General features: G+C 47.3%; 1 protein-coding gene across 1 annotated transcript in view; it reads right to left on the reverse strand.

The window, feature by feature from the left end:
* Positions 1–21,116: 21,116 nt before the first annotated feature.
* The window catches only part of EXOC8 (exocyst complex component 8), a 71,549-nt gene continuing 68,745 nt past the window's right edge, over positions 21,117–23,920 (reverse strand). The window contains exon 2 of the mRNA XM_063917683.1: positions 21,117–23,202. Within this exon, the coding sequence (XP_063773753.1) occupies positions 21,597–23,202 (1,606 nt within the window). The 3' untranslated portion in view covers positions 21,117–21,596. The remainder of the gene's footprint in view (positions 23,203–23,920) is intronic.

A 23,920-nucleotide genomic window follows, 5' to 3' on the forward strand; every position in this document is an offset into this window, starting at 1 on the left:
GTTCTTATTCCTCTCTTTCTTACTATTCTCAGTACCTTGGGTATGAGAGGAAGAGGAGGAAACACATATACCGACTGGTACACCCACGGTGTCACTAGGGCGTCCACAGCTATCGCCTGAGGGTCCCTTGACCTGGCGCAATATCTTTTTAACTTTTTGTTGAGGCGGGACGCCATCATGTCCACCTGTGGCAGTTCCCATCGCTTTGCAATCTGTGTGAAAACTTCTTGATGAAGTCCTCACTCTCCCGGGTGAAGGTCGTGTCTGCTGAGGAAGTCTGCTTCCCAGTTGTCCACTCCCGGAATAAACACTGCTGACAGTGCTTGCACGTGATTCTCCACCCACCGAAGAATCTTTGTGGCTTCCGCCATTGCCACCCTGCTTCTTGTGCCGCCCTGGCGGTTGACATGGGCGACCGCCGTGATGTTGTCTGACTGAATCAGCACTGGCCGGTTTCGAAGCAGGGGCTCTGCTTGACTCAGGGCGTTGTAAATGGCCCTTAGTTCCAGTATATTTATGTGTAGAGAAGTCTCCAGACTTGACCACAGCCCCTGGAAGTTTCTTCCCTGAGTGACTGCCCCCCATCCTCGGAGGCTTGCATCCGTGGTCACCAGGACCCAGTCCTGTATGCCGAACCTGCGGCCCTCGAGAAGGTGAGCACTCTGCAGCCACCACAGAAGAGACACTCTGGCCCTTGGGGACAGGGTGATCGGTCGATGCATCTGAAGATGCGATCCGGACCACTTGTCCAACAGATCCCACTGAAAGATCCTTGCATGGAACCTGCCGAAGGGAATGGCTTCGTATGAAGCCACCATCTTTCCCAGGACTCGCGTGCAGTGATGCACCGACACCTGTTTTGGTTTCAGGAGGTCCCTGACCAGAGATGCTAATTGCTGGGCCTTCTCCTCCGGGAGAAACACCTTCTACTGTTCTGTGTCCAGAATCATGCCCAGGAAAAGCAGACGCGTCGTAGGAATCAGCTGCGACTTTGGAACATTCAGAATCCAGCCGTGCTGTTGCAACACTTCCTGAGAGAGTGCTATGCTGATCAACAACTGCTCTCTGGACCTCGCCTTTATGAGGAGATCGTCCAAGTACGGGATAACTATAACTCCCTTCTTCCGAAGGAGTATCATCATTTCGGCCATTACCTTGGTAAATATTCTCGGTGCCGTGGACAGGCCAAACGGCAACGTCTGGAACTGGTAATGACAGTCCTGTACCACAAACCTGAGGTACTCCTGGTGAGGTGGGTAAATGGGGACATGCAGGTATGCATCCTTGATGTCCAGCGACACCATAAAATCCCCCTCTTCCAGGCTTGCAATAACCGCCCTGAGCGATTCCATCTTGAACTTCCTTATATAAGTGTTCAAGGATTTTAAATTTAGAATGGGTCTCACCGAACCGTCTGGTTTCGGTACCACAAACATTGTGGAATAGTAACCCCGTCCCTGTTGAAGGACGGGGACCCTGACAATCACTTGCTGGAGGTACAGCTTGTGAATTGCCGCCAGTACTACCTCCCTTTCCATGGGGGAAGCTGGCAAGGCTGATTTGAGGTAACGGCGGGGGGGAGTCGCTTCGAATTCCAGCTTGTATCCCTGAGAAACAATTTGTACAGCCCAGAGATCCACCTGCGAGCGAACCCACTGGTTGCTGAAGTTTCGGAGACGCGCCCCCACCGCACCTGGCTCCGCCTGTGGAGCCCCAACGTCATGCGGTGGACTTAGTGGAAGCAGGGGAGGACTTTTGTTCCTGGGAACTGGCAGCATGGTGCAGCTTTTTACCTCTACCCCTGCCTCTGGCAAGAAAGGATGCACCCCTGACCCTATTGCCTTTCTGAGAACGAAAGGACTGCATTTGATAATACGGTGCTTTCTTAGGCTGTGAGGAAACCTGAGGCAAGAAAGTCGACTTTCCAGCTGTCGCTGTGGACATGAGGTCCGAGAGACCGTCCCCAAACAATTCCTCGCCCTTATAAGGCAAAACCTCCATGTGCTTTTTAGAATCAGCATCTCCTGTCCATTGCCGAGTCCATAAGACCCTCCTGGCAGAAATGGACATAGCATTAATTCTAGAGCCCAGCAGGCAAATGTCCCTCTGAGCATCCCGCATATATAAGACGACGTCTTTTATATGGCCCAGGGTTAGCAAAACAGTATCCCTGTCGAGGGAATCTATGTTGTCTGACAGAGTATTTGTCCATGCTGCTACAGCACTACACATCCAGGCTGAAGCAATAGCAGGTAGAGTACCAGAGTGTGTGTACACTGACTTCAGGATAGCTTCCTGCTTTCTATCTGCAGGTTCCTTTAGGGCGGCCGTATCCTGAGACGGCAGGGCCACCTTTTTTGATAAGCGTGTCAGCGCCTTGTCCACCCTAGGGGATGTTTCCCAACGTAACCTGTCCGTTGACGGGAAAGGGTACGCCATCAGTAACCTCTTAGAAATCACTAGTTTCTTATCAGGGGAACTCCACGCTTCTTCACATAATTCATTTAATTCATCAGATGGGGGAAAAGTCACTGGCTGCTTTTTTTCCCCAAACATATAAACCCTCTTGGTATTAACAGGGTTAATCTCAGAAATGTGTAATACATCTTTCATTGCAATAATCATGTATCGGATGGCCTTGGTCATTTTACACTGTAAATGTGAGATAGAGGGCGTTTATGAGCCCCTGACGGTTTCTGAGTCGCCTGGGCAGGCGCAGGCCGAGACCCCGGCTGTCCCAAGGCTGCAGTGTCATCAAACCTTTTATGTGAGGAGTTGACATTGTCGTTTAGGACCTTCCACATATCCATCCAATCAGGTGTCGGCCCCGACGGGGTCGACACTACACTTATCTGCCCTTGCTCTGCCTCCACGTAACCCTCCTCATCAAACATGTCGACACAGCCGTACCGACACACCGCACACCGACACACCGCACACACACAGGGAATGCTCAGAATGAGGACAGGACCCCACAAAGTCCTTTGGGGAGACAGAGAGAGTATGCCAGCACACACCACAGCGCTATATAACACAGGGATTTTCACTTATAATAAGTGATTACCCAATAGCTGCCTATCACTGACCTGGTTTGGAAGTGCTGTGGACTCGGGGTTTCTTCCGGTGACCGGGAAGAGGAACCGCTACTGGGTCGCAGTAGAGATGGCCGGATGTAGGTCTTCCTCATCCAGGATGAGGACGGTAGGCAGGGAGCACGGATGGATGCTTGAAGGTCTCCTGAAAGACAAGACTTGTGAAGGTGTTGGTGAATGGAGGTACTAGAGGCACTGAAATGCTAGAGGTACTGAGGTGTTTTGAAGGCGCTGAGGCGTGTAGAGACGTTGAGGTGCTTGGGCACGGAGGTGCTGAGGCACAGAGGTGGAGTGCTGAGGTACGGAGATGCTGGAAGAACGGAGGTGCTGGGGCACGGAGGTGCTGAGGCACAGAGATGCTGGAAGCACGGAGGTGCTGAGGCACGGAGGTGCTGGAGGCACGGAGGTGCCGAGTGCTGAGGCACAGAGATGCTGAGGCACGGAGGTGCTGGAAGCACGGAAATGCTGAGGCACGGAGGTGCTGAGGCACAGAGATGCTGGAAGCACGGAGATGCTGAGGCACAGAGATGCTGAGGCACGGAGGTGCTGGAAGCACGGAAATGCTGAGGCACGGAGGTGCTGAGGCACAGAGATGCTGGAAGCACGGAGATGCTGGAAGCACGGAAATGCTGAGGCACGGAGATGCTGAGGCACGGAGCTCTGGAGATCACAGGTACAGTAGTAACAATGATACTCAGGCACCGGAGCTCTGCCCGGCGTCTGGATTTGTACTTCCCACCTGCCTCTGATTGGAGAGGCGCTGATGACGTCACCCGTCCCTGGAGACGTCGGACGCTCCCGCGATGTCCACACTATGGAGGCCGGATGGAGCGCCGGGAGACGGAAACCGCCAGCGGGGACGGCCGCCCGGGCAGCCAGCAGCCCCGGAGGGACAAACCCGGCGGCCGCAGCGGCAACATGACAGTACCCCCTCCTCTAGGAGTGGCCCCTGGACACTTTCCTGGTTTTGTAGGATGTCTGCAATGGAAAATCCGGATCAGTAGAGGAGCCGAGACCTCAGAAGCCTTTATCCAACTTCTCTCCTCCGGACCGTACCCTTTCCATTCCACCAGATATTGCAGATTCTTGTGAAGGTAACGGGAGTCCAGAATTGTTTTGATCTCGAAGTATGTTCCTGTTTCAGCTTCCACCGAGGTGGGACTAGAGGACTTTGAATGAAAACGATTAAGGACAAGAGGGCGAAGAAGAGAAACATGGAAGGCATTTGGAATACACAGGTGAGAAGGTAAACCCAACTTACAGACCACAGGATTCAGGACTTGTAGCACAGGGTAAGGACCGATGAATCTTGGAGCAAACTTCATAGTGGGCACCTTTAAGCGGAGATTACGTGTGGACAGCCATACCCTATCACCAACCTTGTATTGAGGAGCGGCTCGTCGTTTTTTATCGGCGTAGAACTTGTATCGGACAGAAACTTTTTTAAGACTAGCATGTATCCCACGCCAAATTCGTCCGAAGTGTAGTAGAGTGGACGTTACAGCAGGAACCTCTTCAAATCGGAAGGTTTGGTAATTCCGGAACACGTGGATGGAACTCATAGTTGATGAAGAATGGAGATTCACCAGTGGAAGAATGAAATGAATGGTTATGGGCAAACTCCGCCCAAGGTAACAACTCCACCCAGCTGTCCTGTGAGGGGGATAGATAAAGACGAAGGAAAGTCTCTAGATCTTGATTGACTCGTTCCGTTTGTCCATTCGTTTGGGGATGATAAGCGGATGAAAACTTAAGTTTAATCTGTAAGGCCGAGCAGAGGGCTTTCCAAAACCTCGCGGTGAACTGTACCCCACGATCAGAGACCATTTCCTGAGGCAACCCGTGCAACCGAAAATGTTCTCGGATGAATAATAGAGCTAGTTTCGGAGCTGTCGGTAGACCAGTCAATGGAACGAAGTGTGCCATCTTCGAAAAACGGTCGACAATCACCCAGACGGTGTTGTAACCTTTGGAACAGGGTAAGTCGGTAATGAAGTACATGGAAATGTGAGTCCAGGGTCTCACAGGAATAGGCAGAGGGCGAAGCAACCCAGCAGGAGGCAGGCGAGGAGATTTATGTTGTGTACACTGTGGACAAGAATTAACGTAATCCTGTACATCTTTCCTCATGGTGTCCCACCAGTAAGATCTTTGCAAAAACTTGTACATCTTCTGGGCACTAGGATGACCGGAAAACTTGGAGTTATGGGCCCACTGTAGTATTCTTGGCCGGAATCTAGCTGGTACGGACATTCTTCCAGGAGGAGGAGGAGCTGGAGTAGTTAAAGCAGCTGAGACAGAAATTGGATTTAGAATTAAACTCCGCTCGAAAGATTCATCCTCGTCTGTGGAAATCTGTGAACGGGACAGCGCATCCGCTTTACTGTTGAGAGTCCCGGCCCGGTACTTGATAACAAAAGAAAATCGAGTAAAGAAAAGGGCCCATCTTGCTTGGCGAGGATTCAAACATTGTGCGGATTTGATATACAACAAGTTTTTGTGATCCGTGTAAATGGTAAACACATGTTTAGCCCCTTACAAGAGATATCTCCACTCTTCCAAGGCGGCTTTAATTGCCAAAAGTTCCTGGTCTCCAATAGTGTAATTTCGTTCGGCCGGAGAAAATTTAAGAGAGTGGAAGCCACACGGATGTCATTTCTTATCAGAGGAGTACTGAGAGAGAGAACGGCCCCAACTCCGACTGAAGATGCGTCAACCTCTAGGAAGAAAGGTTCATCGAAATTTGGTTGTTGGAGAACTGGAGCGGACATGAAAGCTAACTTCAAGCTGGAAAAGGCCTCAATGGCTTCGGGAGGCCACAAACTCGGATTAGAGCCCTTTCTCGTCAAGGCAGTAATGGGTGCAACAATGGTGGAGAAACCTCTAACGAATTTCCTGTAGTAATTCGCAAAGCCCAGGAATCTCTGTATTGCTTTTAAAGGAGAGAGGCTGAGTCCAGTCACGAATGGCAGAGTGCTTCTACGGATCCATGCGAAGCTCCGTCCCCGAGATGATATAACCGAGGAACGGAATTGATGTTACTTCGAAGGTACATTTGGAGAGCTTAGCATAGAGATGATTCTTCCGTAAACGGTGGAGCACTTCTTTGACTGGAGTCCTGTGTTCTACAAGATTTTTGGAATAAATCAGTATGTTGTCCAAATATACAACACTTTGATATAACATGTCTCGGAAGATTTCATTGACGAATCCCTGGAAAACAGCAGGAGCATTACTAAGGCCGAACGGCATCACCAGGTATTCATAATGCCCATCCCGGGTATTGAAGGCGGTCTTCCATTCATCCGCTTCTCGGATGCGTATAAGATTATAAGCTCCCCTCAAGTCGAGTTTGGAGAAAACGTGGGCGTCACGAACCCTATCAAATAACTCTGTGATTAGTGGCAAGGGGTATTTATTCTTGATGGTGATATCGTTTAAGCCGCGGTAGTCGATACATGGTCTCAACCCCCCGTCCTTCTAAACGAAAAAACCCCCCCTGGAGGTGCCGAGTGCTGAGGCACAGAGATGCTGGAAGCACGGAAGTGCTGGAGGCACAGAGATGCTGAGGCACGGAGATGCTGGAAGCACGGAAATGCTGAGGCACAGAGATGCTGGAAGCACGGAGGTGCTGAGGCACAGAGATGCTGGAAGCACGGAAATGCTGAGGCACGGAGATGCTGAGTCACGGAGGTGCTGAGGCACAGAGATGCTGGAAGCACGGAAATGCTGAGGCACGGAGATGCGGAGGCACAGAACTCAGGAGATCACAGGTACAGTAGTAACGATGATACTCAGGCACCGGAGCTCTGCCCGGCGTCTGGATTTGTACTTCCCGCCTGTCTCTGATTGGAGAGGCACTGATGACGTCACCCGTCCCTGGAGACGTCGGACGCTCCCGCGACGTCCACACTATGGAGGCCGGATGGAGCGCAGGGAGACAGAAACCGCCAGCGGGGACGGCCGCCCGGGCAGCCAGCAGCCCCGGAGGGACAAGCCCAGCGGCGGCAACATGACACTGCCTTACATGTCTTATTTGCGCCTAAATTTAAGTGCCCCCCCCCTCTCTTTTTTACCCTTCTTGTACCTGGATACTGCAGGGGAGAGCCTGGGGAGCTGCTTCCAGCGGAGCTGTGAAGAAAAAATGGCGCTGGTGTGCTGAGGAAGAAGGCCCCGCCCCCTCAGTGGCGGGCTTCTGTCCCGCTTTCTGTGTAAAAAAATGGCGGGGGATTTTACATATATACAGTGCTAGACTGTATATATGTATTTTTCTTGCCAAAAGGTACTTCAATTGCTGCCCAGGGCGCCGCCCCCCCCCCCCCCCCCCAAGCACCCTACAGTGACCGGAGTGTGTAAGTGTGCTGGGAGCAATGACGCACAGCTGCGGTGCTGTGCGCTACCTTAACTGAAGACAGGAGTCTTCTGCCGCCGATTTCGTCGTCTTCAAGCTTCTGTTCTTCTGGCTCTGCGAGGGGGACGGCGGCGCGGCTCCGGACGATCGAGGACAGGTGCCTGTGTTCGAACCCTCTGGAGCTAATGGTGTCCAGTAGCCTAAGAAGCACAAGCTAGCTGCAAGCAGGTAGGTTTGCTTCTCTCCCCTTAGTCCCACATAGCAGTGAGTCTTTTGCCAGCAGAAGCTCACTGAAAATAAAAAACCTAATAAATACTTTCTTTACTAGCAAGCTCAGGAGAGCCCACTAGGAGCACCCAGCTATGACCGGGCACAGATTCTAACTGAGGTCTGGAGGAGGGGCATAGAGGGAGGAGCCAGTGCACACCAGGTAGTACTAAATCTTTCTTTAGAGTGCCCAGTCTCCTGCGGAGCCCGTCTATTCCCCATGATCCTTACGGAGTTCCCAGCATCCACTAGGACGTCAGAGAAATAAGCCAGACACTATCGATAAGAACTCCAAATAATTTGGGAGATCTCTGTGACTATGGGCCTTATTCAAAGCATGTGCACTGCAGGAGGAGCAGATATTACATGTGCAGAGAGCGTCAGATTTGGGTGTGATGTGTTCAAACTGAAATCTAATTTGCAGTGTAAAAATAAAGCAGCCAGTATTTACCCTGCACAGAAACAAAATAACCCACCCAAATCTAACTCTCTCTGCAAATGTTACATCTGCCACACCAGCAGTGTACAGTTTTGTCCAACTGCTGAAAAATTTGCTGCTGCGATCAACTCTGAATTACCCCCTATATCCCCAAAAGTGAATACACCTAACACTTGTATGAGAGGTAAATTGTGAATATACCTGGCACTATGGGGGTAATTCCAAGTTGATCGCAGAAGGATTTTTGATAGCAATTGGGCAAAACCATGTGCACTGCAGGGGAGGCAGATATAACATGTGCAGAAAGAGTTAGATTTGGGTGGGTTATTTTATTTTTGTGCAGGGTAAATACTGGCTGCTTTATTTTTACACTGCAAATTAGATTGCAGATTGAACACACCCCACCCAAATCTAACTCTCTCTGCACGTTATATCTGCCTCCCCTGCAGTGCACATGGTTTTGCCCAATTGCAAACAAAAATCCTGCTGCGATCAACTTGGAATTACCCCCTATAAGTGAGAGGCAACCTGGAGTATATAAACTTTTCCCCAATGAGATCCGATATCTTGTATAGGCTCCCATTCTTTAATATACAACACATCGGTATCATACCTGACATTATAAGTGAGACGTTTATGATGAAAGTCATATAGGCATTTCCAATGCAGTTGTTGCAAATATCTGGCTTTATATTTGAGAGATTAAAAAGACCAATTGGTGACAATACGTCTCCTTAAGACACCACGATATAATCAACTAAGAATATATCCTGAAACATAAAAGATAATTGTTTCAATACTGTCCAATTATTCAGTCACTTATGTGTATTGAAATAGCAATGAATTTCTAGGCCAGTGATGGCTAACCTTGACACTCTAGCTGTTGGTGAACTACATATTCCAGCACGCCCTGCTACAGTTTTGTTATTTGACCATGCTAAAACCGATGCAGGGCATGCTGGGATGTGTAGTTCAACAACAGCTGGAGTGTCAAGGTTAGCCACCACTGTTCTAAGCAATATGCCAAGTTTCTTGGATGATCATAATAACAATTTTGTTAGATTTCAGAAGTAACTGTAACATTGATTGAAAGAACAATTTCATTATTATTTACTTATATTATTAACACAGTTACAAAACAAGGCCGAAACAAATAAAGACGCTCAGCCGTTTTTAAAAAAAACATTTATTTATCTTTTTTCTACTACTGTATGACAGTGTTGTCAAAACTGTACATGTTTTTTTTTTTTATATTTTGCATAGCGTTCACTTTCAAGATAAGTGATAATAAAATGTGTTATTAATTTTAGTGGAACAAATAAAAGTTACATTTTAAATCTTTAGTGCACCTTAAACAGATCCTTTCCTTTTTTTGGTTTCTTTGCAGGAAATTTGGTAATATTGCAGTACTGTATTCCATTTGTGTAGCAAAAAGGAGATTTATGGTAAGAACTTACGGTTGTTAAATCTCTTTCTGCGAGGTACACTGGATTCCACAGGGAATTACATCGTGGTGTAGAGTTGGATCTTGATCCGAGGCACCAACAGGCTAAAAGCTTTGACTGTTCCCAGGATGCATAGCGCCGCCTTTTCTATATCCCCGCCTCCAGGCACTGGAGCTCAGTTTTGTTAACCAGTCCAATGCAGTAGCAGGTTAAAAAAAGACGACAACAGTTAGTAGCCACATACAACTACATTCTCACAACAAGAGAAGGTACCAGCGGCTAATGCTATACAAACCCAAAGAAGCCAAGTGCGTCAGGGTGGGCGACCTGTGGAATTCAGTGCACCTCGCAGAAAGATTTAACTGTAAGTAAGTTCTTACCATAAATCTCCTTTTCTGCAGCAGGGTACACTGCGATTCCACAGGGAAATATATTAGGGATGTCCTAAAGTAGTTTCTCATGGGGAACGCACTGTAGCGGGCACAAGAACCCGGCATCCAAAGGAGGCATCCTGGGAGGCGGAAGTATCGAAGGCATAGAACCTGATGAACGTGTTCACTGAGGACCATGTTGCTACTTTGCACAATTGTTCAAGGGTCGCACCACGGCGGGCCGCCCAGGAAGGTTCAATAGACAGAGTAGAATGGGCTTTGATGGTAGCAGGAGCTGGAAGGCCAGCAGGTACATAAGCATTCTAACGCCATTCTAATCCATCTGGCCAAGGTCTGCATATTAGCAGTCCAGCCACGTTTGTGAAAACCAAAAAGAACAAAGATCACCAGATCTCCTAAGTGAAGCGGTTCTCTTCACATAAATACGGAGAGCCCGTACCACATCCAAAGACCGCTCTTTGGAGGATAAACCAGGAGAGGTAAAGGCCGGAACCACAATCTCTTGGTTAAGGTGGAAAATCAACACCAGCTTAAGCAGATATCCAGGGCGAGTTCTAAGAACCGCCCGGTCACGGTGAAAAATCAGAAAGGGTGACCGACAGGACAAGGCACCCAAATCTGAAATCCGTTTAGCAGAGGCAATAGCCAGCAAAAACAAGACCTTAAGAGTAAGCCACTTAAGGTCCACAGACTCAAGAGGTTCAAACAGAGACTCTAGTAAAGCATCCAAAACAACAGACAAATCCCAAGGAACCACAGGAGGAACATAGGCAGGTTGAATCCGTAAAACACCCCGAGTGAATGTATGAACATCAGACAGAGTCGCAATTTTTCTCTGAAACCATATCGACATGCAGAAATATGAACCCTTAGGGAGGCCAGACGAAGGCCTAAGTCCAGGCCCTGTTGCAGGAAAGCCAAGAGTTTGGCAGTACCTAAGCTGTATGCATCATAATTCTTAGCCGCACACAAGGTGAATTAAGAATTCCAGTCCCTACGATAAATCCGAGCAGAAGCCGGTTTAAAGGGCCTTCAACATAGTTTGAATGACCACCCCAGAAAATCCTTTGGCCCTCAGAACTGAAGCTTCAAGAGCCACGCAGTCAAAGCCAGTCGGGCGATATCCTGGTAGACACAAGGGCCCTGATCGAGGAGGTCTGGGCGCTGCGGAAGTAGAAGCGGATGCTCTATCGAGAGACCCTGTAGGTCCGAGATCCAAACACAGTCTGGGACACACTGGAGCGATTAGAAGTAGTATTCCTCCTTCTTGCTTGAACTTCCTTATTACCCTGGGCAGGAGTGACACTGGAGGGAGCACATATGGCAGCTGAAAGTTCCATGGAATTGCCAGCGCGTCCACGAATGCTGCTTGAGAATAACTTGCTCCAAAGACCGGAACATTGTGATTGTGTTGAGAGGCCATCAGGAACACATCTGGTAGGCCCCAATTGTCCACTAGAAGTTGAAAGACTTCTGAATGAAAGCTCCACTCTCCAGCGTGTACGTTCTGACGACTGAGGAAGTCAGCTTCCCAGTTGAGGATTACCGGATTGAACACTGCCGATATGGCTGGCAGATAACATTCCGCCCAAAGAAGAATCTTAGACACTTCCATCATTGCCATGCGGCTTCGAGTGCCACCTTCATGATTTATGGACGCCACCGTGGTGGCGTTGTCCGTCTGTACTAGAACAGGCCTGTTCTGTACCACAGGTAGGGCCAGTTTCAAAGCATTGAACACGGCCCGCAAATCCAGAATGTTTATCGGGAGGAGAGATTCCTCCCTGGTCCCCCGACCCTGAAGACAGTGTTGCTCCAACACCGCACTCCAACCACGCAGACTGGCATCTGTCGTTAGAAGGACCTAGTTGGAGATCCAGAAGGTACATCCCCTGCTCAATTGCTGGTCCTGTAGCCACCAGGTCAGTGACAGGTAAACCCCCGTAGTCAAGGAGATCATGCGAGTCCTGATCCGGTGAGGCAGGCCGTCCCGTCTGGAAATGATTAACCTCTGCAGATGGTGGAATGAAATTGAGCGTACTCAACCATGTTGAAATCCGACACCATGAGGCCTAGTACTTGCATCGCCGAATGTATCGACAGGAAGCATCTTATCTTGTCCTGAAGTTTCAGGACCTTTTCCGGAGACAAGAACAACTGCAGGTTGTGGGTGCCCAATAATGCCCCCAGGTGCACCATGCTCTGAGCAGGGACCAATGAGGATTTCTTCCAGTTGCTTTCAGGAATTGGGCTGCAAGTTCCAGATGGTGAAGGAGAACCTCTGGAGAGTTCACCAGGATCAATAAGTCAGATATGGCAGGATCCTAATACCCTGACAGCGAAGCAGAGCCGTCATGACCGCTATGACCTTGGTGAAGATTCTTGGAGCCATGGTCAGACCAAAAGGTAAGGCCTGGAATTGAAAATGTAGGTTGCCAATAGCAAACCGCAGGTATTGTTGATGCGACACTGCAATAGGTGTATGCAGGTAAGCATCCTGTATGTCCAGGGATACCATATAGTCCTTGGGCTCCAAGGCCAGAACAACAGCACAAAGAGTTTCCATACGGAATTTGGATACCTTCACAAATTTGTTCAAAGACTTGAGGTTGAGAATGGGCTGGAAGGACCCATTTGCTTTCGGAACTAGGAACAGCATTGAATGGTACCCCCTTGCCTCTCTGACCCAGAAGCACCGGTACTATCACTCGTGTCCAGGAGGGATTGTACCAATAAATGTTTTATTTTGCTTTTACCGGATCTGAAGGGATGTTTGTTTAGCAAAACTGGCGAGGGGGACATTTCTTGAATGGCATCTCTGTGAGCGACGACTTCCTTTACCCAGGCATCTGAAGTGGAGGTCTGGGCGCTGCGGAAGTAAACCGCAGAAGTTAGCCTCCCACCCTGGGGTCCCACCAAACCATGCAGCAGGCTTGTATGTTTTGGAAGCAGGCTGACGGGCAGCCCAGGAACGTTTCGGTTTGGGCTTAGTGGAAGTGTGAGCCTGTTTTGGGTACACCAGACCGTTTGCTTTACTTGGAGGTCGAAAAGAACGAAAGGAAGTACTTTTAGCCATTGGAGCCGAAGGATTAGTACTAGGCAGACTTAGCGGATGTTAAGTTAGCAACAATCTTGTTGAGATCTTCCCCAAAAAATAAGAATTTACTTACCGATAATTCTATTTCTCGTAGTCCGTAGTGGATGCTGGGGACTCCGTCAGGACCATGGGGAATAGCGGCTCCGCAGGAGACAGGGCACAAAAATAAAGCTTTAGGATTAGGTGGTGTGTACTGGCTCCTCCCCCTATGACCCTCCTCCAAGCCTCAGTTAGGATACTGTGCCCGGACGAGCATACACAATAAGGAAGGATATTGAACCCCGGGTAAGACTCATACCAGCCACACCAATCACACCGTATAACTTGTGATCTGAACCCAGTTAACAGTGTGACAAACGTAGGAGCCTCTGAACAGACGGCTCACAACAAATAACAACCCGATTGTTTTGTAACAATAACTATGTACAAGTATTGCAGACAATCCGCACTTGGGATGGGCGCCCAGCATCCACTACGGACTACGAGAAATAGAATTATCGGTAAGTAAATTCTTATTTTCTCTAACGTCCTAAGTGGATGCTGGGGACTCCGTCAGGACCATGGGGATTATACCAAAGCTCCCAAACGGGCGGGAGAGTGCGGATGACTCTGCAGCACCGAATGAGAGAACTCAAGGTCCTCCTCAGCCAGGGTATCAAATTTGTAGAATTTTGCAAACGTGTTTGCCCCTGACCAAGTAGCAGCTCGGCAGAGTTGTAATGCCGAGACTCCCCGGGCAGCCGCCCAGGATGAGCCCACTTTCCTTGTGGAATGGGCCTTGACAGATTTAGGTTGTGGCAAGCCTGCCACAGAATGTGCAAGTTGAATTGTGCTACAAATCCAACGAGCAATCGTCTGCTTAGAAGCAGGAGCACCCATCTTGTTGGGTGCATACAATATAAACAGTGAGTCAGTCTTTCTGACTCCCGCCGTTCTTGAAATATATATTTTCAATGCCCGGACCACGTCCAACAACTTGGAATCCTCCAACTCGTTAGTAGCCGCAGGCACCACAATAGGCTGGTTCAGGTGAAACGCTGACACCACCTTAGGCAGAAAATGAGGACGCGTCCGCAGTTCTGCCCTGTCCGTATGGAAAATCAGATATGGGCTCTTATATGATAAAGCCGCCAATTCTGATACTCTCCTGGCTGAAGCCAGGGCCAGTAGCATGGTTACTTTCCATGTAAGATACTTCAGCTCCACCGATTTGAGCGGCTCAAACCAATGGGATTTGAGAAAATCCAAGACTACATTAAGATCCCACGGTGCCACTGGGGGCACAACCGGGGGCTGTATATGTAGTACTCCTTTTACAAAAGTCTGGACTTCAGGAACTGAAGCCAATTCTTTCTGGAAGAAAATCGACAGGGCCGAAATTTGAACCTTAATGGACCCCAATTTGAGGCCCATAGACAATCCTGTTTGCAGGAAATGTAGGAATCGACCCAGTTGAAATTCCTCCGTGGGGGCCTTCCTGGCCTCACACCACGCAACATATTTTCTCCAAATGCGGTGATAATGTTGTGCAGTCACCTCCTTCCTGGCTTTTACCAGTGTAGGAATGACCTCTTCCGGAATGCCTTTTTCCTTTAGAATTCGGCGTTCAACCGCCATGCCGTCAAACGCAGCCGCGGTAAGTCTTGGAATAGACACGGTCCCTGCTGAAGCAGGTCCCGTCTTAGAGGTAGAGGCCACGGATCCTCCGTGAGCATCTCTTGAAGTTCCGGGTACCAAGTTCTTCTTGGTCAATCCGGAGCCACTAGTATCGTTCTTACTCCCTTTTGCCGTATAATTCTCAGTACTTTTGGTATGAGAGGCAGAGGAGGGAACACATACACTGACTGGAACACCCACGGTGTTACCAGAGCGTCCACAGCTATTGCCTGAGGATCTCTTGACCTGGCGCAATACCTGTCCAGTTTTTTGTTGAGGCGGGACGCCATCATATCCACCATTGGTTTTTTCCCAACAGTTCACAATCATGTGGAAGACTTCTGGATGAAGTCCCCACTCTCCCGGGTGTAGATCGTGTCTGCTGAGGAAGTCTGCTTCCCAGTTGTCCACTCCCGGAATGAATACTGCTGACAGTGCTATCACATGATCTTCCGCCCAGCGAAGAATCCTTGCAGCTTCTGCCATTGCTGTCCTGCTTCTTGTGCCGCCCTGTCTGTTTACGTGGGCGACTGCCGTGATGTTGTCCGACTGGATCAACACCGGCTGACCCTGAAGCAGGGGTTTTGCCAGACTTAGAGCATTGTAAATCGCTCTTAGCTCCAGTATATTTATGTGAAGAGACATCTCCAGGCTTGACCATACTCCCTGGAAGTTTCTTCCCTGTGTGACCGCTCCCCAGCCTCTCAGACTGGCATCCGTGGTCACCAGGACCCAGTCCTGTATGCCGAATCTGCGGCCCTCTAACAGATGAGCACTCTGCAACCACCACAGAAGAGACACCCTTGTCCGTGGCGATAAGGTTATCCGCTGATGCATCTGCAGATGCGATCCGGACCATTTGTCCAGCAGATCCCACTGAAAAGTTCGTGCGTGGAATCTGCCGAATGGAATCGCTTCGTAAGAAGCCACCATCTTTCCCAGGACTCTTGTGCATTGATGCACAGACACTGTCCCTGGTTTTAGGAGGTTCCTGACAAGTTCGGATAACTCCCTGGCTTTCTCCTCCGGAAGAAACACCTTTTTCTGAACCGTGTCCAGAATCATTCCCAGGAACAGCAGACGTGTCGTCGGGGTCAACTGAGATTTTGGAAAATTCAGAATCCACCCGTGTTGTTGCAGCACTAGTTGGGTTAGTGCTACTCCGTCTTCCAGCTGTTCTCTGGACCTTGCCCTTATCAGGAGATCGTCCAAGTAAGGGATAATTAATACGCCTCTTCTTCGTAGAAGGATCATCATTTCGGCCATTACCTTGGTAAAGACCCGAGGTGCCGTGGACAATCCAAACGGCAGCGTCTGAAACTGATCATGACAGTTTTGCACCACGAACCTGAGGTACCCTTGATGTGAAGGGCAAATTGGGACATGCAGGTAAGCATCCTTTATGTCCAGGGACACCATAAAGTCCCCTTCTTCCAGATTCGCTATCACTGCTCTGAGTGACTCCATCTTGAACTTGAATTTTTGTATGTACAGGTTCAAAGATTTCAGATTTAGAATAGGTCTTACCGAGCCGTCCGGCTTCGGTACCACAAATAGCGTGGAGTAATACCCCTTTCCCTGTTGTAGGAGGGGTACCTTGACTATCACCTGCTGAGAAAACAGCTTGTGAATGGCTTCCAATACCGTCGCCCTGTCTGAGGGAGACGTTGGCAAAGCAGACTTTAGGAACCGGCGAGGGGGAGACTTCTCGAATTCCAACCTGTAACCCTGAGATACTACCTGCAGAATCCAGGGGTCCACCTGTGAGCAAGCCCACTGTGCGCTGAAATTCTTGAGTCGACCCCCCACCGCTCCTGAGTCCGCTTGTAAGGCCCCAGCGTCATGCTGAGGGCTTTGCAGAACCCTGGGAGGGCTTCTGTTCCTGGGCAGGGGCTGCTTGCTGCCCTCTCTTACCCCTTCCTCTGCCCCGAGGCAGATATGACTGTCCTTTTGTCCGCTTGTTCTTATAGGACCGAAAGGACTGCGGCTGAAAAGACGGTGTCTTTTTCTGTTGGGAGGGGGTCTGAGGTAAAAAAGTGGATTTTCCGGCAGTTGCCGTGGCCACCAGATCCGATAGACCGACGCCAAATAATTCCTCCCCTTTATACGGCAATACTTCCATATGTCGTTTGGAATCCGCATCACCTGACCACTGTCGCGTCCATAAACTCCTTCTGACAGATATGGACATCGCATTTACTCTCGATGCCAGAGTGCAAATATCTCTCTGCGCATCTCGCATATAAAGGAAAGCATCCTTTAATTGCTCTATAGTCAATAAAATACTGTCCCTATCCAGGGTATCAATATTTTCAGTCAGGGAATCCAACCAGACGACCCCAGCACTGCACATCCAGGCTGAGGCGATGGCTGGTCGCAGTATAACACCAGTATGTGTGTATATACTTTTTAGGGTAGTTTCCAGTCTCCTATCCGCTGGATCCTTGAGGGCGGCCGTATCAGGAGACGGTAACGCCACTTGTTTTGATAAGCGTGTGAGCGCCTTATCCACCCTAGGGGGTGCTTCCCAGCGCGCCCTAACCTCTGGCGGGAAAGGGTATAATGCTAATAACTTTTTTGAAATTAGCATTTTTCTATCTGGGTTAACCCACGCTTCATCACATACATCATTTAATTCCTCTGATTCAGGAAAAACTACAGGTAGTTTTTTCACCCCCCACATAATACCCCTTTTTGTGGTACTTGCAGTATCAGAGATATGCAAAGCCTCCTTCATTGCCGTGATCATATAACGTGTGGCCCTACTTGAAAATACGTTTGTTTCATCACCGTCGACACTAGATTCAGTGTCTGTGTCGACCGACTGAGGTAAAGGGCGCTTTACAGCCCCTGACGGTGTCTGAGACGCCTGGGCAGGTACTAACTGGTTTGCCGGCCGTCTCATGTCGTCAACTGATTTTTGTAATGTGCTGACATTATCACGTAATTCCATAAACAAAGCCATCCATTCCGGTGTCGACTCCCTGGGGGGTGACATCACCATTATCGGCAATTGCTCTGCCTCCACGCCAACATCGTCCTCATACATGTCGACACACACGTACCGACACACAGCAGACACACAGGGAATGCTCTTATCGAAGACAGGACCCCACTAGCCCTTTGGGGAGACAGAGGGAGAGTTTGCCAGCACACACCCAAGCGCTATAATATATATGGGAACAACCTTATATAAGTGTTGTTCCTTATAGCAGCTTAAATATATCGCCAAAAAATGCCCCCCCCTCTCTGTTTTACCCTGTTTCTGTAGTGCAGTGCAGGGGAGAGTCCTGGGAGCCTTCCTCACAGCGGAGCTGAGCAGGAAAATGGCGCTGTGTGCTGAGGAGAATAAGCCCCGCCCCCTATTTCGGCGGGCTTTCCTCCCATAGTTTTAGATAACTGGCATGGGTTAAATACATACATATAGCCTTAATGGCTATATGTGATGTATTCTTTTGCCATAAGGTATTAAAATATTGCTGCCCAGGGCGCCCCCAGCAGCGCCCTGCACCCTCCGTGACCGCTTGGTGTGAAGTGTGTGACAACAATGGCGCACAGCTGCAGTGCTGTGCGCTACCTTCATGAAGACTGAAGAGCCTTCTGCCGCCTGTTTCCGGACCTTCAATCTTCAGCATCTGTAAGGGGGGTCGGCGGCGCGGCTCCGGGACGAACCCCAGGGTGAGACCTGTGTTCCGACTCCCTCTGGAGCTAATGGTGTCCAGTAGCCTAAGAATCCAATCCATCCTGCACGCAGGTGAGTTGAAATTCTCTCCCCTAAGTCCCTCGATGCAGTGAGCCTGTTGCCAGCAGGACTCACTGAAAATAAAAAAACTAAAAAACTTTTTTTAAGCAGTTCTTTAAGAGAGCCACCTAGATTGCACCCTGCTCGGACGGGCACAAAAACCTAACTGAGGCTTGGAGGAGGGTCATAGGGGGAGGAGCCAGTACACACCACCTAATCCTAAAGCTTTATTTTTGTGCCCTGTCTCCTGCGGAGCCGCTATTCCCCATGGTCCTGACGGAGTCCCCAGCATCCACTTAGGACGTTAGAGAAAGGATGTTTCCCTTAAAGGAGATCACCTCCAAGGTCTTTGTAGAGTCCAGATCTACAGACCAGGAACGCAAACAGAGAATCCGGCGAGCCAGAATGGATGTAGTAGATGCTTTGGCAACCAGGACACCGGCATCAGATGACGTCTCCTGAATATAATAAGAGGCTGTAATAATAATAGATAATGAGCTAGCATCTTCTTAGACAGGGAGAATTTCTTTCATGCATACACCCAGGATTCCTGACGTATGTCAACCAAGTGGTCAGAATGGGGTAAAACTAATTTAGTAACCTTCTGACGCTTGAATTTATCGGGTTTCTTAGAGGTATCTGGAGGGTCTGCATCATCATCAATTTGAAGAATCAGCTTGATAGCCTCCAAGAGGTCAGGAACATCCACCCGTGTAATAGATTACCCATCAGCCCAGAATGCCCCCCACATTCTCCTACCCACTCGTACTAAGATCTGATCAAAATGTTATCCCAATCCTACTTCTGCTACTAGTTGCCCGCTATTGTGTCTTTTTTTTTTTTTCCTCTTCATTGCTAGCTTCCACCCCACCATGTGTTTTTCCTGTAATGTTTACCTCCACTGATTGCACACCTTTCCATTGTGCCCTACATACATACATCATACTACTAAATAATCATCAGTCTTCAGATATATGAACTTGGCCCTTTTACGGCTCACCTCCCACAGTGTAACCTTCAAAGTGCGCCCAACATGGCTGCCCCATATGGTATACTTGTGGATGGGATGAAAAATACATAGGCCTGATGGTTTTGATGGAACCCTACTCTGAACTGTAGGATTCTGAAATCACCCCCATTTTGTGTCATCTCTTCTAGGGGTGGACTATTCCACCCTGGGTAATCCTACGCTAAGCGCCCAAGATGGCTACCGCACCTGGTATCTTGTGAGGGTGGAATACACAACCCTTGGAAGTTATTACCCAAAATACCTACACCAATCCTGCATTATGCTCTCTGTGTGCTTAAGGTTTTCTTTTATGTCTATGTTGCTTGTCTATTGTTGTATTACTCAAATTCTCTGTATCATGTGCATTGTTTTTGATATCTGTAAAGCGCCTCGAGTCCTGTTGGAGAAAGAGCGCTATATAAATAAAATTATTATTATTATCAGAAGCATCTGCATAAGTGTCTGAGGGGTATATATCAGGGACGTGCAATGAGCTAAATAGCTCAGGAGGCACAGATTGGCACCAGAGCCAGATTTACATGCAATATATGAGCCAAAGCGTACATCTGGGCATTATACACAGGTGCAGCAGTATAAACTCCTGGAAATTTAGTGAGTTTTGATCAGTGATGTGCTGAAAAGTTAGCCAGGTGAGGCACTGCCTCACCTGCCATTGACTTTTTACTCTAGAGTTTTGGCTATAAAAATTATTAGAATAATGCAAAGAAGATATTTCAAACAAATTCTTTGTATTTTTCATATATTTTATACACTCAAAACTCTTGCACAAACGTTAGTATGACAGGAAAGGCTGTGCCTCACCCCACAGCACGTCACTGGTATATATGAGGGGCCACCTTCATCGGATTAAGTATCCAAAACATGTGGGGAAGTAATGGCCCGCTTAGAGGCCCCCTTGGTCCTAGGCGGGTGAGGATTGGTTTTTGTTTAGCCAAAGACTGATTTAATTGCTGAAACTGAGTGCACAGATTATTTGCCCATGGCAATTTCAGCGGGTCCCGCCTGGATGACCCTCTTACCTTCTCCCAAAGATGTGGCCACACGATCCTGGAGAGTAGCGGCGGTGAGTGTGCCTGAAGTGACCACAGCACTCCGCTGTAAGTACCCGGCAACCAGAGCGCGGGAGTATACAGCGCCGCTGGGGGAGGCAAGGGAGTCGCAGCACGATATGTCAGACTGACATATAGCACTTCTAATTGCCTGTGCTGCGGCCATTGAAGCCTTCTTTTCTTCAAAAAGTTATTTTCAGGGCTGCCTAGCGCAGCCCCCCCGTTAGCAGCCTGCACTACAGCACCAACTTACAAACTGAGCTCCAGTGCCTGGATGCGGGGATATAGAGGAGGCGGCGCTATGCATCCTGGGAACAGTCAAAGCTTTTAGCCTGTTGGTGCCTCGTATCAAGATCAAACTCTACACCCCAATGTAATTCCCTGTGGAATCACACGGTATCCTGCTGCAGAAATATTAAGCTCACACATCACAAAAAAATAAATACAGGCCTAAAAGTAAATAAGACAATATAATTACAGACAGGACAATATATATATATATATATATATATATATATTGTTACAAGTATAAAAATGTTGGCCAAGAACCATGCAATTTTTCCTTACATATATGAAATTTATTTATATTTGTATACATGCAAAAGTGTTAAAAACAAATATAAGCCTCCTAGCTCAGTTGTGAGAGAAACCTAGAGCAAAATCTTAATGTAGTTTAATGTTAGTATGACAAGTTCACTGAAGAACATTCTGCTGAAACATTGCAAAGTTTAAAACACAACCAGTTTTGTAGATTTTTCCTTGCAGAAAGAAAAGTGTAAACCTAAGCCAGAGAGATGCAGCAAATATAAGATGAATAATTTTTCATGAGGATTTGACCACTAGGGATACTGGTGCTCTGGAAATGTGCAAATATATTACTGCAACTCAGTTGAGCAAACATGGAAACTGCTTTACTAAGCAGAACATATAATCATGTTTTTTTACTGAAGATTTGTTAGAAAAATTAACAAAAAAAGCGCTTCTCATTATCAGGGTATATATTGCTCTTCAAGAAAAAAAACCCAAAAACTCATTGCTACACTATGGATGTAGTGCCAGGGTTAATACGAACCAATCTAGATGCACTTCTCAAATCCTGCAATTGTTTAGCTGGCTTTCCAACACCCTCTTCAAATCGCTTTTCCACAACAAAAAGAACAGTATCATACAAAAAAGATGCATTTTGCCTTATGAATGATTTTTTTTCTGACTCTTGCTCACATCTCAAACTGTAGTCTACATGTTGAACTGCAACCAATATTATTTCCATTAAACTTTCCAGAAAAATCATGTGCAATTCTGGGAAGTACAGTTTAAGTGCTTCTTCCAAAAAGGCCATGATCTGTTTTGTGAAGGCTACGACAGTGTAACTTAAGTTTACCCAACAGTCTTCACCTGTATATTGGTCAAAACTGTTTATACGACAGTTTCGCATTTCTTCTTTAAGCTTTCCCAAAGCCTCAGGTGTCATGAGGTTCATTTTCCTCCACATTTCTTCAGAATTACGATGTTTTGTGGCCTCAATAATAATATCTTTGTTGCTTTGCAAAGCAGCTTTTATGTCTTTCACTAAAAATGAATGGAGTATGAAAGTTAGATCTAAGCCTATTTCACCAAGTTGCTTACAATGTTCTTTAGCAACTTTTACACACTCTGCTGCAGTAGAAAGGCTTTCCTTACTATCAAAGACCTGCTTACTAAAAGCATCAACAAACATCTTCAAAGCAGAACGGGACCAAACAATGAAGGCAGAATAGCAGCCAATGTTTCCAGCAAAATCCATCTCAAACTCTTTGGCTGTCTCAAGCATGCTAGTAAAAAAGACATTACAAAGTTTATGTATATAAAGTAATGTTGCCCCCTCAATTCTCAGTTGACGTATAGCAGTGTGCACTGCAACAGCTCTATTCTTCAAGAATAACCCACATGCTTTGGTGGACTGACCTAAACGTATAAGCTGAGAAACAGCTCTACGTGTTGCCTTTGGACCTCCTCTCAGTGACCTGTCTGGAGAGAGCTCAAATACTAAAACATCAGTTAACTGCCTAACACGCACATCTATTTTCGCTTTCAATTCTTGCACAGCATGACTTGAAGGTTTATCCTGTAAATAAACATTTAAATTATCCAAAAGATCAACAGCTCCTTCAAAATGTCTCTGGGCTATGCAGACATCCAAATCTTCGGGGAGCTCTTGAATCCATTCCAAAGACAGGTCTACCTCCTCCTCTTCAGCTGGTTTTTCTTCATCCAAAAATGGGTTATCGGATACATCTGCCACAGTAGGAGAACACAGAGCTGCAGCTTCTTTTTTAGACTCATCATTCAAAACTTTATTCTTTTTAGCATCTTCCAAAAACTGAAGCCACTCCTTCTTTATTTTTGCATTCTCTGCCTGAAAAATGCGACTCTCAGGAAACATAAGGATCTTGAACATATCTTTCATGGGTGGGTTTTCTTTTACATTCACTACAGCAAGGTCATCCAAGTTATGTAAAGCATCATATTTAAACGCATTTCTGCGATTTGGGAAGTATGTAGCTATAAGCAAGCAGTCATTCATCAGAAAAGCATGGACTTTCTGAATAAGGGTCATATTATCTACATCAAATTCAGTCAGGTCCCCATTATATACCAAGTACCTGTAGAGAAAAGCAAACAAATTACATATTTTTCAGACAAAGTTAAAATAATGGACACTAAAAAAGCTAAAATGAAAAACAAACTCTACATTAGAAATATATACTTATTGCTAAAAATACGCCACTATTTATATGGCAGATATTACAATAACTATTATTAATATTTATTTATAGGACACAAAGGTTCCGCAGTACCCAACAAGGTACATAAATGAGCATAACAAGAAAAACTGTGACTAAGAGTACAAGACAATATAGGACCAGTACATGGTACATAAACATTTATGCATTAGCGGACACGACACTGAAATATAGTGCATCCGGAAAGCATTCACAACGCTGCACTTTTTCCACATTTTGTTATGTTACAGCCTTATTTACCTAAAAATTCTACACACAATACCCCATAATGACAACGTGAAAAGTTTTTTTTGAGATTTTTGCAAATTTATTAAAAATAAACTAAGAAATGACATGTAGATAAGTATTGACAGTCTTTGCCATGAAGCTCAAAATTGAGCTCAGGTGCATCCTGTTTCCAATGATCATCCTTGAGATGTTCCTACAGCTTAATTTGAGTCCACCTGTGGTAAAGTCAGCTGATTGGACATAATTTGAAAAGGCACACACCTGTTTATATAAGGTCCCACGCTCGACAGTGCATGTTTGAGCACAAACCAAGCATTAAGTCAAAGAAATTGTCTGTAGACCACCGAGA

The sequence above is a fragment of the Pseudophryne corroboree genome, chromosome 4 (genome assembly GCF_028390025.1).
Source record: "Pseudophryne corroboree isolate aPseCor3 chromosome 4, aPseCor3.hap2, whole genome shotgun sequence".
In the NCBI taxonomy this organism is placed as follows: Eukaryota; Metazoa; Chordata; class Amphibia; order Anura; family Myobatrachidae; genus Pseudophryne; species Pseudophryne corroboree.